General features: G+C 29.5%; 1 protein-coding gene and 1 long non-coding RNA gene across 2 annotated transcripts; one reads left to right on the top strand and one right to left on the bottom strand.

Annotated features, from left to right (window-relative positions):
* Window positions 1–296: 296 nt before the first annotated feature.
* On the bottom strand, window positions 297–1035 carry LOC106435234. Its single transcript, XM_013876101.3, has one exon. The coding sequence runs from the start codon at window positions 890–892 to the stop codon at window positions 482–484; it is 411 nt and encodes a 136-aa protein (XP_013731555.1). The 5' UTR covers window positions 893–1035; the 3' UTR covers window positions 297–481.
* A 1332-nt stretch (window positions 1036–2367) lies between these two features.
* Window positions 2368–3933, top strand: LOC106435235. Its single transcript, XR_001286961.3, has 2 exons — window positions 2368–3449; window positions 3536–3933. It is a non-coding gene; the product is annotated as an uncharacterized LOC106435235 (long non-coding RNA).
* Window positions 3934–14000: the final 10067 nt, after the last annotated feature.

Here is a 14000-nt window from a genome sequence, read left to right as displayed (position 1 = left end):
TGGCTGTTATAATACGATAAAAATAATGCATTTGTTCGCGTTGATGTCACCGAAGAAATGTGACCTCTCTCTCTCAATCAATTAGGACCGAACAGCTGGTTCTGTTCGTCTTTTGTCCTAACCTTCATTGTAATATACATACATATTTTGCAGAGATCTTCATAATACCTTTATAAATTTTATTTATTATAAATCCAATCCAATTTCATCAGCCTAAACGAATAGTTGATGAACTCTCAAATTGCAAACTTTGCAAAGAACAAGTTTAATCAACATAATCATAAGTAACCTGAAACTGATCCCAAAAAGATTCTGGAAATTTATTTTTCTGTTCTTTTTTTTTCGTACTACAACAATCAACTTAAGAATTTAAATGAATAAACAAGGAAATAAACGTTCTTTTTTTACATTTTCCTTTTGACTTTCAATAAAGTCGTTAAACTAACAAGACTCGAAAATTTGATAAATCCGGTTAACGAATTTAAGCTTCCAAAAACCCGGTTAATCTGAGGACCGAATTACGAACCCGGCTCAGGTCCCGTCCTTTGAGAGTCCTTCCGTTACCTGTACAAACGGAAAACGCCATTTGACAACCTTCCATCCTCCGTCCAACTATCAGATGCGGCGGAACCATGTTCCTTCCTCCCTCATCGGAATATTCCTCATCATCCGTGTACCGTCGCATCACATTACCCGGTATATTCACCGGTAGCGAAGTCGAGAATGCCTCTGGTAAAGGTAACGGCGCCGTTTTTCTCCGCCTCGGTTTGTTTTTGGAGCTTTCTCGGAAACCAACCGGAAGGTTTTCTTTCTCGTTCATGTCGTCACGCCGGCGAGTCGGGAAGAAACTGTCGGAGAAAATGATATCAGATTCGTCGAATTCTTCTGACATTCCAAGAACGACAAGAACCTTTAGGTTGTGTAATAAGAAACTTTAGTTTTGTTTGGAAAGCTTAGATGAGATTAGATTAGAGAACAGTAAGAATAAGAAAAGAGAGAAGAAGGGTTTATATAGAAGAAAGAAGAAGAGAGGATTAAGCAAAAAAAAAAAAAAGAAGAGAGGAGACGTAGTGATTACTCAAGTTTGATTGTGTCTTGATGTGATGATGTCATCATAACGGCATTGAGTGCGGACCCCGCTTCAATTTCTATATATCTATATATACTACTGTATATGTTTTTCACTTCGATAGAAAATATATTTTCTTTTGTTTTAATTTTCATTCGATTGATCCTCCTTCTTCTTATTTTTTCTAGAGTATTACATTTTACAAATCTTATCCAATGTTGATTTGAGAGCCTTGTGGTCGGTCATTGGATACTTGGTTTGTTAATCATGTGATCAAATATGTTTTATTTTATTTATTCTCATTAGACAAACGATACGTTTCTCTCTCAGGATTTTCAATATTTTGTTTAAACATTATATAGGGTTTTAACAGCTTTTCTTTAAAAAAAAATTCTTTGAGAGAAAAAGAAGTAAAAGCTTATTTTGTAATGAATAGAAAGAGTACCTTTTTTATTTTCATGAGGGTACGTAGGTTCATTGGTTCAAGTCTTTTGAAAGATGTCTATTAATTAGTTTGGGATTTTACCAATATAATTGTTGACAAAAAAGAATCAATAACGTCGCAACCTCAGTGTGATTCCCCGATGTCTCAGTCGCATTTTAACGTCGCGTGGCCGGTTGGGGAGCCAAATTTACCGCCTGCACTTGACAGGTCTGTTCTTCATGTTAGGCAGAGTATTGTTGGGTCCACTATGGGGTTTTGTTGCCAAGAAAGCTTTGGGTTTGGTTCTGCTCAACATCCTCCTCCTTTGGTGTCCTGGAGCCGTTGCCAGTCGCCTCCGTTGAAGCCGCTAGGAGCCACCCTCGGGTGAGTGTTCGGGTGTTCTTCTCTTTGCTTTGCTAATGTTCTTCATGGTTCTGCCATGATACAAGTAGCGTTCTTTGAGTTAAGAGTTTATTTGTTGTCGGTTTGTTCTAATCTCTATTAGCTCCATGAACACCACTTATGGTTGATCTGGTTCTAATTTATGTGTTTTTTAGAGGTTTTTTTAAATTTTTTGCAGTCTCTAAGAAACAGAATTGCTGTCTTCAGGTTCAGCTATGTTGTAACCAAACTTTCATTCTTGAATGATATTTACCATTTAGCAAAAAAAAAAGGAAAAATCAATATAATTAACTTCTGTGAAAGACAGGTAGTACATAATAATTTAGTTGATAAATTTTCATTTTGCACATAAGACTGGATGCTTGCAGGTTCCAGAGGCGGACCTATGTGTACAGTAGGGGTCTCACTTGCACCATATTAAATTATAAAAATTAGATTTTGACCTTAAGAAAATAAATATTTTGGTTAAAGTATTGTTGGCTGACACCCTTAACTTGAGTTCAAACCCATACAAATCATATCTTTTTAAGTGATTTTAACTCTAATAATATTATGACACAGGTTAAAATGCATGCTGGGTCCGCCACTGGCAAGTCCATCCATAGCCCAAACGTTCGAGTCAAAGTGAAATATTTCTCTTACTTTTTCAGTATTTCATTAAATTACTAGATCATATCATCTTCCTCAAAATTTCTTGTTGAATGAATCAAGATATCGACGAAACACACGAACACAAAAAGGTTTACATAACGCTGTGTTAATACAAAAAATGAAAAAAAAAACACTACTTTAATTTCAAACGAACTATAGTAGAGGCCAATAATAAATGACAAAAATAAAAATAAATAAAAGGATATAATAGTATCAATATAAATGACATGGAATTATACTTTTGAAGTGTTTAACTGGAAAAGGAAGCCAGGTGTCTGCGTGTCCAGACAAATCAGTCTCCGTTTCTTGTGCCCTACGCATTGTTTCACATTATTGTATTTCGCTTTCTTTTCTTGTCACTTAAATACTTCAAATTAAGAAAGGCTTAGGAAAAAGCCCAGCCCAAATAGGTTCATTACAATAAAGAATTTCTGAGGATGGATATTTTTTTTTTCGCTAACATTTGGACTGAGGATGGAATTTGCTGACGCATCCGCTTCCTCGTTGAACTTCCTAACCATATGAAAAAAAAGAGATTGAAACAAATGCAGATGCTAGAAGGTGGATATCCTTAACGATTCCCAGTATTTTTTTCTTCAGCGTCTTGTTGTTGATTGCTCCAATGATCGTTAGGTTGTCAGAGTAGATCCTGAGATTCAATATCTCTTGAATCCCTGCCATGCGAAGTCACTCTCTTACCGCTAGAGCTTCAGCTGTCAACGGCGAGGCAACATGATCTTGTATCGACGATCCTTGCTTGATTTTTATTCCCGCTCCATCCAATAGGGTCCAAGCTAGGCCGGCTCTGCGACGATTTGAATCCCACGCTGCATCTGTCTTAAGTATGGGAACTTGAGGATTAGATCGATCTGGTTCACCGGTGTTGACGTTCTTTGAGCTCAGGTTAGCTTGTTGACTTTTCGATTCTTTTGGTTGTGCACTTCCCTATTCTCTTGCTAGACCTACGTTTTTTGTTGATGTGTTCCCAGATAGTGAAGATTTTCCTTCACATACAAGTAGATTGCGGTCCTTCCATAAATACCAACAGATCTAAAGAAAAACGGTGGTTGCTACTCCTGTGGAGAGAAGGCAGATTGATGATCGGAATCGTATCACAACTGTAGCGAAACTATCTGTTGCAGCTGTGTGAATTGCTTCTTTTAGAGGTGTTTTTTACCATACTTTTTTAGAGCACCCGCAATGGGAGTTTTTAAGGAAGAGTCCGTAGAAAAAAAATAATTAAATAATTAGCAGATCCCACCAAAACTTAAGGATTCAATCCTTAAAATCCTTAAATAAGAACTCTTTTTTAGTGACTCCTTGCACTATTTGCGGGTCTCCACGACATGTGGTGACCCGCGATTGGTTTATATATATATTTTTTTTTGAAAAAGAAAAAAAAATAAAACAATACTTAAAAAATCAAAATACACTTTTTTAAGGACTCCTCTATGGGTAACACCATTGCGGATGCTCTTAGCATTTGTATTTCACTATTTCATTATATTTGATATTTCATTATATTGCAATATATTACCCAACATAAATAATAACTGTTTATTATTGTTTTTTTAATGTTTATTAAATTACATAGCGAGCATTCGGACCTCTCCTGACCTTTTGAGCAGTGTCCAGTTTATGTTAATCAAAATACGAAATCACAAAGCTTTTATTTTTTTGGAACATGAAATGACAAAGCTTAATCATCGTTTTGTATCCTTTAGTCCACAGTTTAGTTTATTGAAAAAATATCGGTAATTTTATAATCCATCAGTAAATCCAACTAAGAAGTTATATATTGTAAGTATTAAAAAAAGTTATATATTGTAGCTTTATTTTTTGTTAGAAGTGAATGTTTTTATTATTTGCTACTTTTTTTGTTCCTATTCTACGTGTATCTTTAGTTAATTCCACTTTCCATTTTCCTTTATTGTAACAAAATTAAATTAATTTATAATTTGCACCAAAAAAACAAAACAAATGAACTTAAAGCTTTTTCTCTTAGACACGTTTAGTATAATGTTTAACCAAATGCTATGAGCTCTGTCACTAACTTCACACTACTGATCTTCGGCTTTACAGAACGTTACATGTTCATTTTGTGGAAATATCGAGTTCAAAAGTTTTTTTTTGACTAAATAAAGTATTTTTTTTTTCAAAACTTAAATAAGTTCATAGTTGTTGTCTAAATAAGAACTCAATATATTAGTTGACAAAATACAAATTTCTAGTATTATCTAAGAAATACCTTTTTTTTATCTATTAGACCTCCTGCTTGGCCCTCCTTCAAATTCTATTCCAAGCTCATCTTAATTTTTTTTTGGTCAAAAGATTCCTCATGCAGACTCGAGCATGCTCCTAGATCTTCTAACTTAAGAGCTCATCTCATTGCTAAAAATGTGACTAGAGAGGATAGATGAAAATTACATATTGCATCAAGCTTCTCTTATTGGCTTAAAGATCACTTTCAATGAATGTGGCTATACCACTTGTAAATTTTTGGTGGTTTCATGTATGATTTCTGTTGGTCATTTTCTCTTTGTATCTTTGAACCTTTGTGGTTGCTCAAATTAATATATACTAGATTTGAACCCACACATCCGTGCGGATATATTTTTATTTTTAAAATAATATTTAAAATATAAAATAAGTTATAAAGATATATATTTAATATCAATTTTTATGTATATAAGATTATTTTGAAAATTTTATATTTGTTGAAATTTGTTTTTGATAAAATTGTACAAATCATATATTAACCTAGTATTTTTATTTTTTATTTATAAATACAACATTATATTAATAATTTAGTTTTAAATATTAGTTTTATATGAATTAATACAAAATTTATTAATTTTTTTGGTTTAGAGATTTTATTCTCGAAATGTATGTGTTTGACTAAATTAAATTATTTAATATTATATTTTAAAATATTATTTTATTTAATATATTATATTTAAGTTTGGTGCTTTTATTTATACTACGGAAATCAAACATAAAATGTTACAGCCAATAAAATATTATTTATTGTGTTTATATAAAAATTTAATATGATAATTTAAAAAGAATTGGGCTATACCATTTAATTTCAAAATTAATTAGTGAAATATATATAAAATATGGTCTAGATTAAACATGATAAACAATCAAACGATAATTGCCCAATGGACTCTCTTGTCTTAGAAATATTATTGTTTAGATGTATATTATTTTTATTAAGAAAATATCATATATAAGTAATTGTTTTAGGAAAATATCATATTTCAGTAAATTTAAGCCGTTTAGTTAATTTTCTAATGAAATGTCTAACATAGATTTTTATATTGTAAATAAAAATAGGACCTTAAATTAATAGATTATATATGGTCTAGATTAAACATGATAAACAATTAAACGATGATTGCCTAATGAAAATATATATGTTTTGTCTTAGAAATATTATTGTTTAGATCTATATTGTTTTTGTTAAGAAAATATCATATATGAGTAAATTTAGGATGCTTAGTTAAGTTTCTTATGAATAGTCTAACATAGACTTTTGTACGGTAAATAAAAATAGGACACTAAATTAATAAATTAGATTCTTCGAATGAAAAAGGATTTATTAGGACTGGGGTCTTCAAATTGTTTTTTCAACAATTAAGGGCCTGACTGGTTCAAACGCAGCAGTTGCGGTTGCGGTTGCGGGAGTTTTTGGATGCGGGCGGTTGCAATTTCTAGCGATTTTAAGAGATTTTTACGACTGGTACTGCGGTTAAATATTGTTGTGTTTGCGGGTGACTTATGACTGGTTAACTACCAAATGCGGTAACAGTCAAATAATAAATTAACAATATTTATATTTAATATAATTATAAAAATATCAAAAATCATAAAATTATAATAAATATAAAATTTATATTTAGAAAGTTATAATTTTAATTTTTGAAAATTTATTGAAATTGTTTTTATTATAAAATTTTATAATATTAATTAAAATATAATAGATGTATTTTAATATTTTCATAATTTTAATTTTAAATTTTTTATTAAATATTTTTACTTTTGTATATATATTGTTTAAAAAAAAAAAAAAAAATTTTATTCTGCCGCAACCACCCGCAACCGCAAACGCTAGCTGAAGCCAGAATTTATGAGATTCAGAGCGGTTTGAAACGGTTTAGAGCGATTTGAGTGATTGTTGCAAACCGCCGACAACCGCTACGAACCGCAAAAGCTGCGTTTGCGAGTGGTAGCGGGAAAACCAGTCGCCCCCTAAATGATTTGCGTTGTCTATGTTATGTCGATATCCAGTTTTGTTGGAACAATTTCTAACATATTTTATTTCACTAAATGAATAATAATGTTATGTCCAGTGTTGGTTCCGAGACATTTAAAGTCCAATACTCCCTCCGTTTTTTTATATAAGTCGTTTTGCAGCTATGCACGTAGATTAAGAAAACCATTAATTTCTTATATTTTCTAAACAAAAACATCATTAATTATTTACCTAACCACAATTCAACCAATAGAAAAATAAAAGATATATTACCATTGGTCATACAACATTAATTACTAATAAATTTTACATAGAAAACCGAAAACGACCTATAATTTGGAACAAAAAAATTTCTCTACAACGACTTATATTATAAAACGGAGGGAGTACAAAACTAAAATTTGAGATATCGAATAAGTTACTTCTCTTCAAATGATGCTGCCTCTTGAGAAGTTGTCTAACTAAAAATTTAACATCTAAACATAAGCTAATAAAAATAATTAATTAATCCATATATTTCATCCTCTTAATTTTCAAACCAAATTTATGCATAACAAACTTAATACCCATGAAACATTAAACAACACATAATCTAATCTAAAATATACACTTTTGACATAAAAAAAAGATTATAAGAATAAAAAGAGAAAAATATTTATGATATTCTTTCTCTTTTTTTCACATTTTACTAACCCAAAACACCGAAAAAATGAATATCACAGATTTATTTTTAATTTTTGTTTACGAAACTCAAGCTCAAAAAAGTAACAAAAAATATTGGAAAATCATAACCAAATAATAATATTTAATATATTTTTTAAACAAAAATCAGCTTGGAGGTAAAATGTAACACATAGTACAATAAAAATTTAGTGAAATATATAATTTAATTTGTTTGATGAAAATTTAGTTAGTGAATAATAATTTTGTTAAAATAGATGATATGATCTAGTAATACATAATTTTAAGAATAAATAAAAAAGTTTTTCAAAAGAATAAAAATAATAAACCTCTATTTAAGAAATTACTTTTTCAGAAATTCAGGCTAACAAAAATATAATAAATAAAGTGAAATTTCAAGTGAAACTTTTTCTTCATTTGGTCAACAAACTTAAACTTAAAAAAATTGAATTTTTTTGATGAAAAAACTGAAACAAATAATTAATACAGAATAAAAATAAATATATTTTTAAAAAAGTTAGTAAAACAAAAATACAATGTAAACCAAATAAAACAATCAAAATTATGAAAAAGCATAATATAACCCATCAATACATAATATAGAAATACTAAAATTTAAACAACATATAGGAAATTTTTTATAAAAATAAAATATATGATAATCCGTTCAATTTATTTTTATTTTTCACGTTTCATCAAACCAAGATCAACAAAAAATAAAAATTAGTGAATTTAGCGGATTTCCCCTTTTAATCACTAAACTACATACTTAATTAAGATAAATTTTCCGGTTAAAGCGCAAACTGCTCCTAGTAATAAATAACTTGAAAATAAATTCCAAAATTTTCAGGTTCAACTTTTCTTCAATATTTTTGATCTACTAACTTTTTGTGAAGGTGTATTTCTACAAATAGACCTAATCTAAAAAGTATTTACTGTTTAATTGGTTTATCATTATCATCTTTCTATACATTTTATTAAAAATAATGTAAAAGGAATGTTTGAGATTTATGTTATGTGATTGAGATAGACCCTACTATCTGTTTAACTACATTCCTTATTTTTTTTAAACATTAACAACAATAAAAATAAAAAAAACTTCAAAATTATAAAATATAAGCCCTAAAATGTCAGTCAAAATTGTAGGGCATATTCTATAATAACAATATAGAATAGGGCCTACAATTTGTTTGTAACAATAATTCTTTTGTGAAATTTAATAAATGTGTTTTGAATAAATAAATAAATAAATAAGATTTTTTTTGCGTTCTCAGCCGGTTATTGCTATATGGTTTGAAATTAACCAAAATTTGAAAAAAATAGTTATGATAATGCTCACTAAAAACATCTTCCACTCATTTCTATATTTTATTTTATATTATTTTTTGAAAGAGAAAAACTTTATTATAAAAGCAGTTTGTCTCCAATATATGTCTCTGTAATATTTTTTTATAATTTTAAGAGTAAATATATAGAATTTTTTACCTTTAAATATAGAAGCATAAATAAAATTTTCTATATTTTCTCTTAAATATAGAAGATTTCTGTTATATTAAAAATAGAATGAAATAAAATTCATATCACTAGTAAAATTATTCTATTTAGAAGAAAATATAAAAGTGAGTTGAAGATGATCTAAAATGTTTATAAGCGTCACGGCAAAACTAATAGAGATTTAATTATTAATATTTATTTATTTTGTCGGCTACACATTTCTTTAGACCAAGTTGTAGTCAGACGAGTCGTTCCTCCGTAGAGCACGTCCAGTGGCGGCCTTATTAGGAAGCGGAGGAAGCATACGCTTCCGGCCGTCAGATATTTATCAACAATTTCGGCCATCTTTGTTGCCAAAGTTCACTTTAGGTCTGTTGGAAACATCTCTTCCTTGTTTGCTTAAAGGTGATTAGTTCAATCTTTTAGAGGTGTAGTTTTTACTAGTCTTAGTTTTTTATTTAATTTATACATACCGGCCCAATATTGTTGTTTTACTTCCGGTCCATTACAAACCAGGACCGGTACAGAGCACGTCTATCTGACCGTGTCTGATTTCTATGGATTTAATTAATTATATATCTAAAATTTCAGAATTTATGTCTAAGTAATCTACTCAAGTTTGTTGGTTCTATCTGACAAAGCAATTGTGAAAGATAAGCTTAAAAGTTCAAATATAATAATCTTGTACATGTAACAATGTAGTTATTAAAAAAAAATTTGGGCGCAAATATCTGTTGTGAATAAGAGCATCTCCAAAAAGAAACTTTATTTTGAAGTTTCCAAAACTCTATATTTGAAGTTTAAAGGTGTTCTTCTCCAAAAGCAAAACTTCAAACTCAACTTCAAAACTATTTGTATTTTATAATATGGTCCTTATATTGTAAATAATTAGCAGATATATAAACATATTACAACAATATTAATTAATAAAATATTTTATTAAAATATAAAAATTTAAATAAAAATAAGTTAATTAATATTGAACTTCAAACAAATACCATATTATTCTATAAAATGATTTTCGTAATGCATATATGATCTATTAGTGCATATCAAAGTAAAAATGGCTCTCCTCATTTTTACTTTGTAGATTACAAGCTAAAATTTGTTGAAATCGGGTAATATTGATACTTGTAAATACATTAGATCAGAACAAGAAATTAAAAAAGAAACATAAAATATTGCTAAGAGATTAATTTCTTTTCGATGATATTAATACTCGTGAATATATTCGATATGAACAAGAAAAAATTGTACGAAAAATACATCAAAAACAACAACAACAACCATCTTAAGTTACACAAAAAAAATTTGGACAATATTTGAAAATTTTGAAGTTTCCGGATCAAACTTACCTGACTATTAGTGTTGTTGTAATATTTAAATTTGTGTAATAGTTATGTCTTCATGTAACTTTTTAAAAAAAATTGTTAATTTCGTTTGGATATTATTGTTGTCTAAATCAGTTTAAAATATTTTAAATCTTATTTTAAAGTTTTATTTAATTTTATGTGTAAAATTTAAAATCTGTAAAAAAACTAAAATATTTATGAGATATATATTTTTAAAAGATTAAAACAATAAAGGAGGAAATATTCATGAATCATAAAAGTGGTGTGTGATTGTAGGGACTAAAATGCAAATAAAATATGAAACTTCAAATTTGAAGTTTTGAGTAGTGAAACTTCAAATATAGAGTTTCACTCTTCAAAACTTTAAATTTGAAGTTTTGAAGTTCCTTTTTGGAGAACAAAAAACTTCATATTTGAAGTTATAGAGTGTAGAGATGCTCTAAGTCAGTAAAATAGTGCGTGGATGAAGAACCGGATGCATGTGCCGTCGGCTTATAGTCTACTGAAAATTTTGATTATGCCAAGAACTTAATTATTAATCTCCATATGCTTTTTTCAGTAAGAACTTAATTATGACATAACACTATGGTCTGTAATTGTATTTTTTTTTCTATTAGAAGTAGTCAGTTTTCGAATGATAGATGATGAGTCTCAGCGATTTATTACAAAACCAACATTTTCTTGGATCAATAATGTCACTCTCGAATCGGTTCGATCGACCTTGTCTTTAAAGTGAAGGTAAAGTAAGCAAATTCTATTATAGTTTGCTTAACTTCTTCTCAAGTTTTGATGGTATAGAACAATATAACATGAGCTAAATTACTTAAAAGTGCTACGCAATTTCTTACAATATTTGTATAATTAACCAAAATAATTTGTCATTAACCTAATGATCTCTGTCGTATAACTGCCATACGATTGATGATTTTTTTTTCTCAAGACAAAAGATATTAATATACATAAATTCATCAAATATAACAAACTATTAACTAGCGAAGTAAAACAAATATATATTTGCAGATAAACATGGACCGTCAACGTCTTGATAGATTTTAAAGCAGGAGCACGTTCCTCACTAACCCAGTTTTTACTTTTTTTTTTTTGGGTGGGTGTGGGGGGGAGGGGAGGGGGCTACAACTATATAAACTCCCAACTAACTTTCATTTATTGCAGTTGCAAACTTGCAACTGATTAAACAAAATAATGGCATTAAGAACCAATTAATCTCAACCATTGATTCCTTATAGTAAGACCAATTGGGTGCTTGCACATCGTGAAATCGACAGTGAACGCCAATTGTAAGTAAATGTAAATAGGGATAGCAGTAACTAATTATGAATCAATTACTATAGTTTTATTGGCAAACAAAATAATATTTGAGTAGTAGAACTGGCTAATCAAAGTTAAATCTGGGAGTCTGTGATGACTAGGTTTTCATATAGGATAGATGAGATGTAGAACTAAAATCTCTTACAGTATCGTTTTGACATGAAAATCATGCATTCATGTACACATGGCCGGGTCTAGGTAAAGCTGCATGAAAACATTAGCTCTAGCCCCAAAAATTTTGAAATTTTTTAGATAGAAATAAACTCCCAAATTACGAGAGAGAAAAAATTTCAATTAAAGTTCTTAAAATGTTTATAACTCCTGAAATTTCAGATCTGGCCATGTACAACATTTATTTTTTGAAACTAGCTTCATCTTGGCCACAAAAGATGTTTGTTCTTGTTTTAACGATCTCATCATGCTGTTATATTGAATTTGCTTGGTTCAAAACTCGGTAACATAGCACTTGCATGATATTCAATTTCGTAGCTCTGTGAACCATTTCATCAATGCCAAGTCGAAAAGTGAGCGCTATATAGACGGCTAAATAATTGTGTTCATAGCCCGTAGAGACACCAAAACCATTTTGATTAGTTAACTTTTGTGGATATACATTGCTGTCAGCTTGCAGAAGAGGGAAGTAATTAATCGATCCACAGATCAGACCAAAATTGATTGGACTAAAGTTAAAAAAAAAAACTGATTGGACTCTTTATTGCACTATAATAAGAATGGTCACGTTAATAAATCTTATTACAGTGCGAATGACGTTAACGTATAATTGGTATGGTCACGTTAATAAATATTAGTATTACAATGCGACTGACGTTAACGTATGATGTTTTTTTTTTTTTTTTTGAAAAAAGGGCTATAAGAATTATAATCAGTAATATCTACGTAGAAACAACTAGATGGTGTATTAACGTTAACGTATGATGTTACTGATAACTAAAAAAAGTTTCAAAAATGAATTAACAAAAAGGGTTCAATTCCAGCCCATTCTACATCTTTCGATTATTGGTGGGTTCACAAAAAGTTTGGATTGGTCAAGCATACTTCAGCAATCACCACTCTCCACTGTTATGTCGGCTTTGTGAGCTGTGTCCGCACACCGTAAGTAATATAGTTTTCTTGGGTGGAAAGAGAGGGGAAGATAAGAGCATCTTCAACTCAGTTGCATAATTTACTGTAAAATAAAGTATATTATGCATATTTGGAATGATGAATTTTTTTGTTTGTTCATAACTACATAATTTACTCTATTTTATAGTAAATTATGCAGTTGGGTTAGAAATGATCTAAACTACGCATAATACAGTGATAACTCCTTTTCTTACATTACTATAATTATTTATCTATAGTACATTTTCATATATTGTGACAACATACATAACGCCTTAGAATATATAGATTCGCTGAATAAAATATGAATAAGAATGAAGGATCTAATATCAGTATAAAGAAATCAAAAATTTATTACTTCAAGCTTATAAGTTTACATAGCAAACTGAAATTGATTTAAAATAAATTCATATAAATTAAAAGTATATTTCTCTTATTTCTAAGAGTATACGATCCTGCATGCTAATTATATAGGATGGTCGGGATAAGTCGTATCTACCTATTTGTTGATGTTTTACATTTTCAAAGGCCCAGCTGAACTGCATTTTGAACACAGTTTCGTACACTACTAAGTTTTTGTTACTCGCCTGTCAATTTTCTTCTTATACTGATTTTTATTTATGAAAAATTTCCATGTAGATATCACATGCAAATTTTATGTTCTATTTCTATTACAAAAATCATAAAAATCGACGTAGATAATATATTTTAATACATTTATACATATAAAGTTCTTATTTCTCAAAGCTAGCACACACAAGTATAAACCTATACCTAGTTCTGTACTGTGAGATTTTAGCACTTATGCGTGTGAAACGCCTCTGCCTCTACTGAAGCGGTCAGTCTATTTCCTTGGAAACTCTAGTCGCGCCTGCAGGGCCGTCTAACAGCACGCGCAAGTGGAGCGGTCGAACAGGGCCCCGAAATATAAAAATAAAAAATTTAATGATTTTTCAAAATATATAGATAAATTATGGTAAGAAACTTTAAAATTTTAGATATAATGCTAAATTTAGAATTTATAATTTAAAAAAATCAAACAAAGTTATTAAATTTTAAAATTACGTGATAAAATGTACGATTAATATTTTTTTTGAACAGGGCCTAAAATTAATTCGAGACGGCCCTGGCGCCTGGTTCCGCTACTTTAAAACAATCGCGCGATCAAAATACATTAGGCACCATGTTCTAAACTAAAATTTGAACCAGCGAGTTCAA

This window comes from Brassica napus, chromosome A7, assembly GCF_020379485.1.
Source record: "Brassica napus cultivar Da-Ae chromosome A7, Da-Ae, whole genome shotgun sequence".
Taxonomy (NCBI): domain Eukaryota; kingdom Viridiplantae; phylum Streptophyta; class Magnoliopsida; order Brassicales; family Brassicaceae; genus Brassica; species Brassica napus.
The sequence above is the reverse complement of the archived record's forward strand: the minus strand, read 5'-3'. Positions and strand labels throughout refer to the sequence as shown.

Excerpts from the sequence above, each read along its gene's own strand:
- LOC106435234 (XM_013876101.3), bottom strand. The coding sequence starts at position 892 with ATGTCAGAAGAATTCGACGAATCTGATATCATTTTCTCCGACAGTTTC.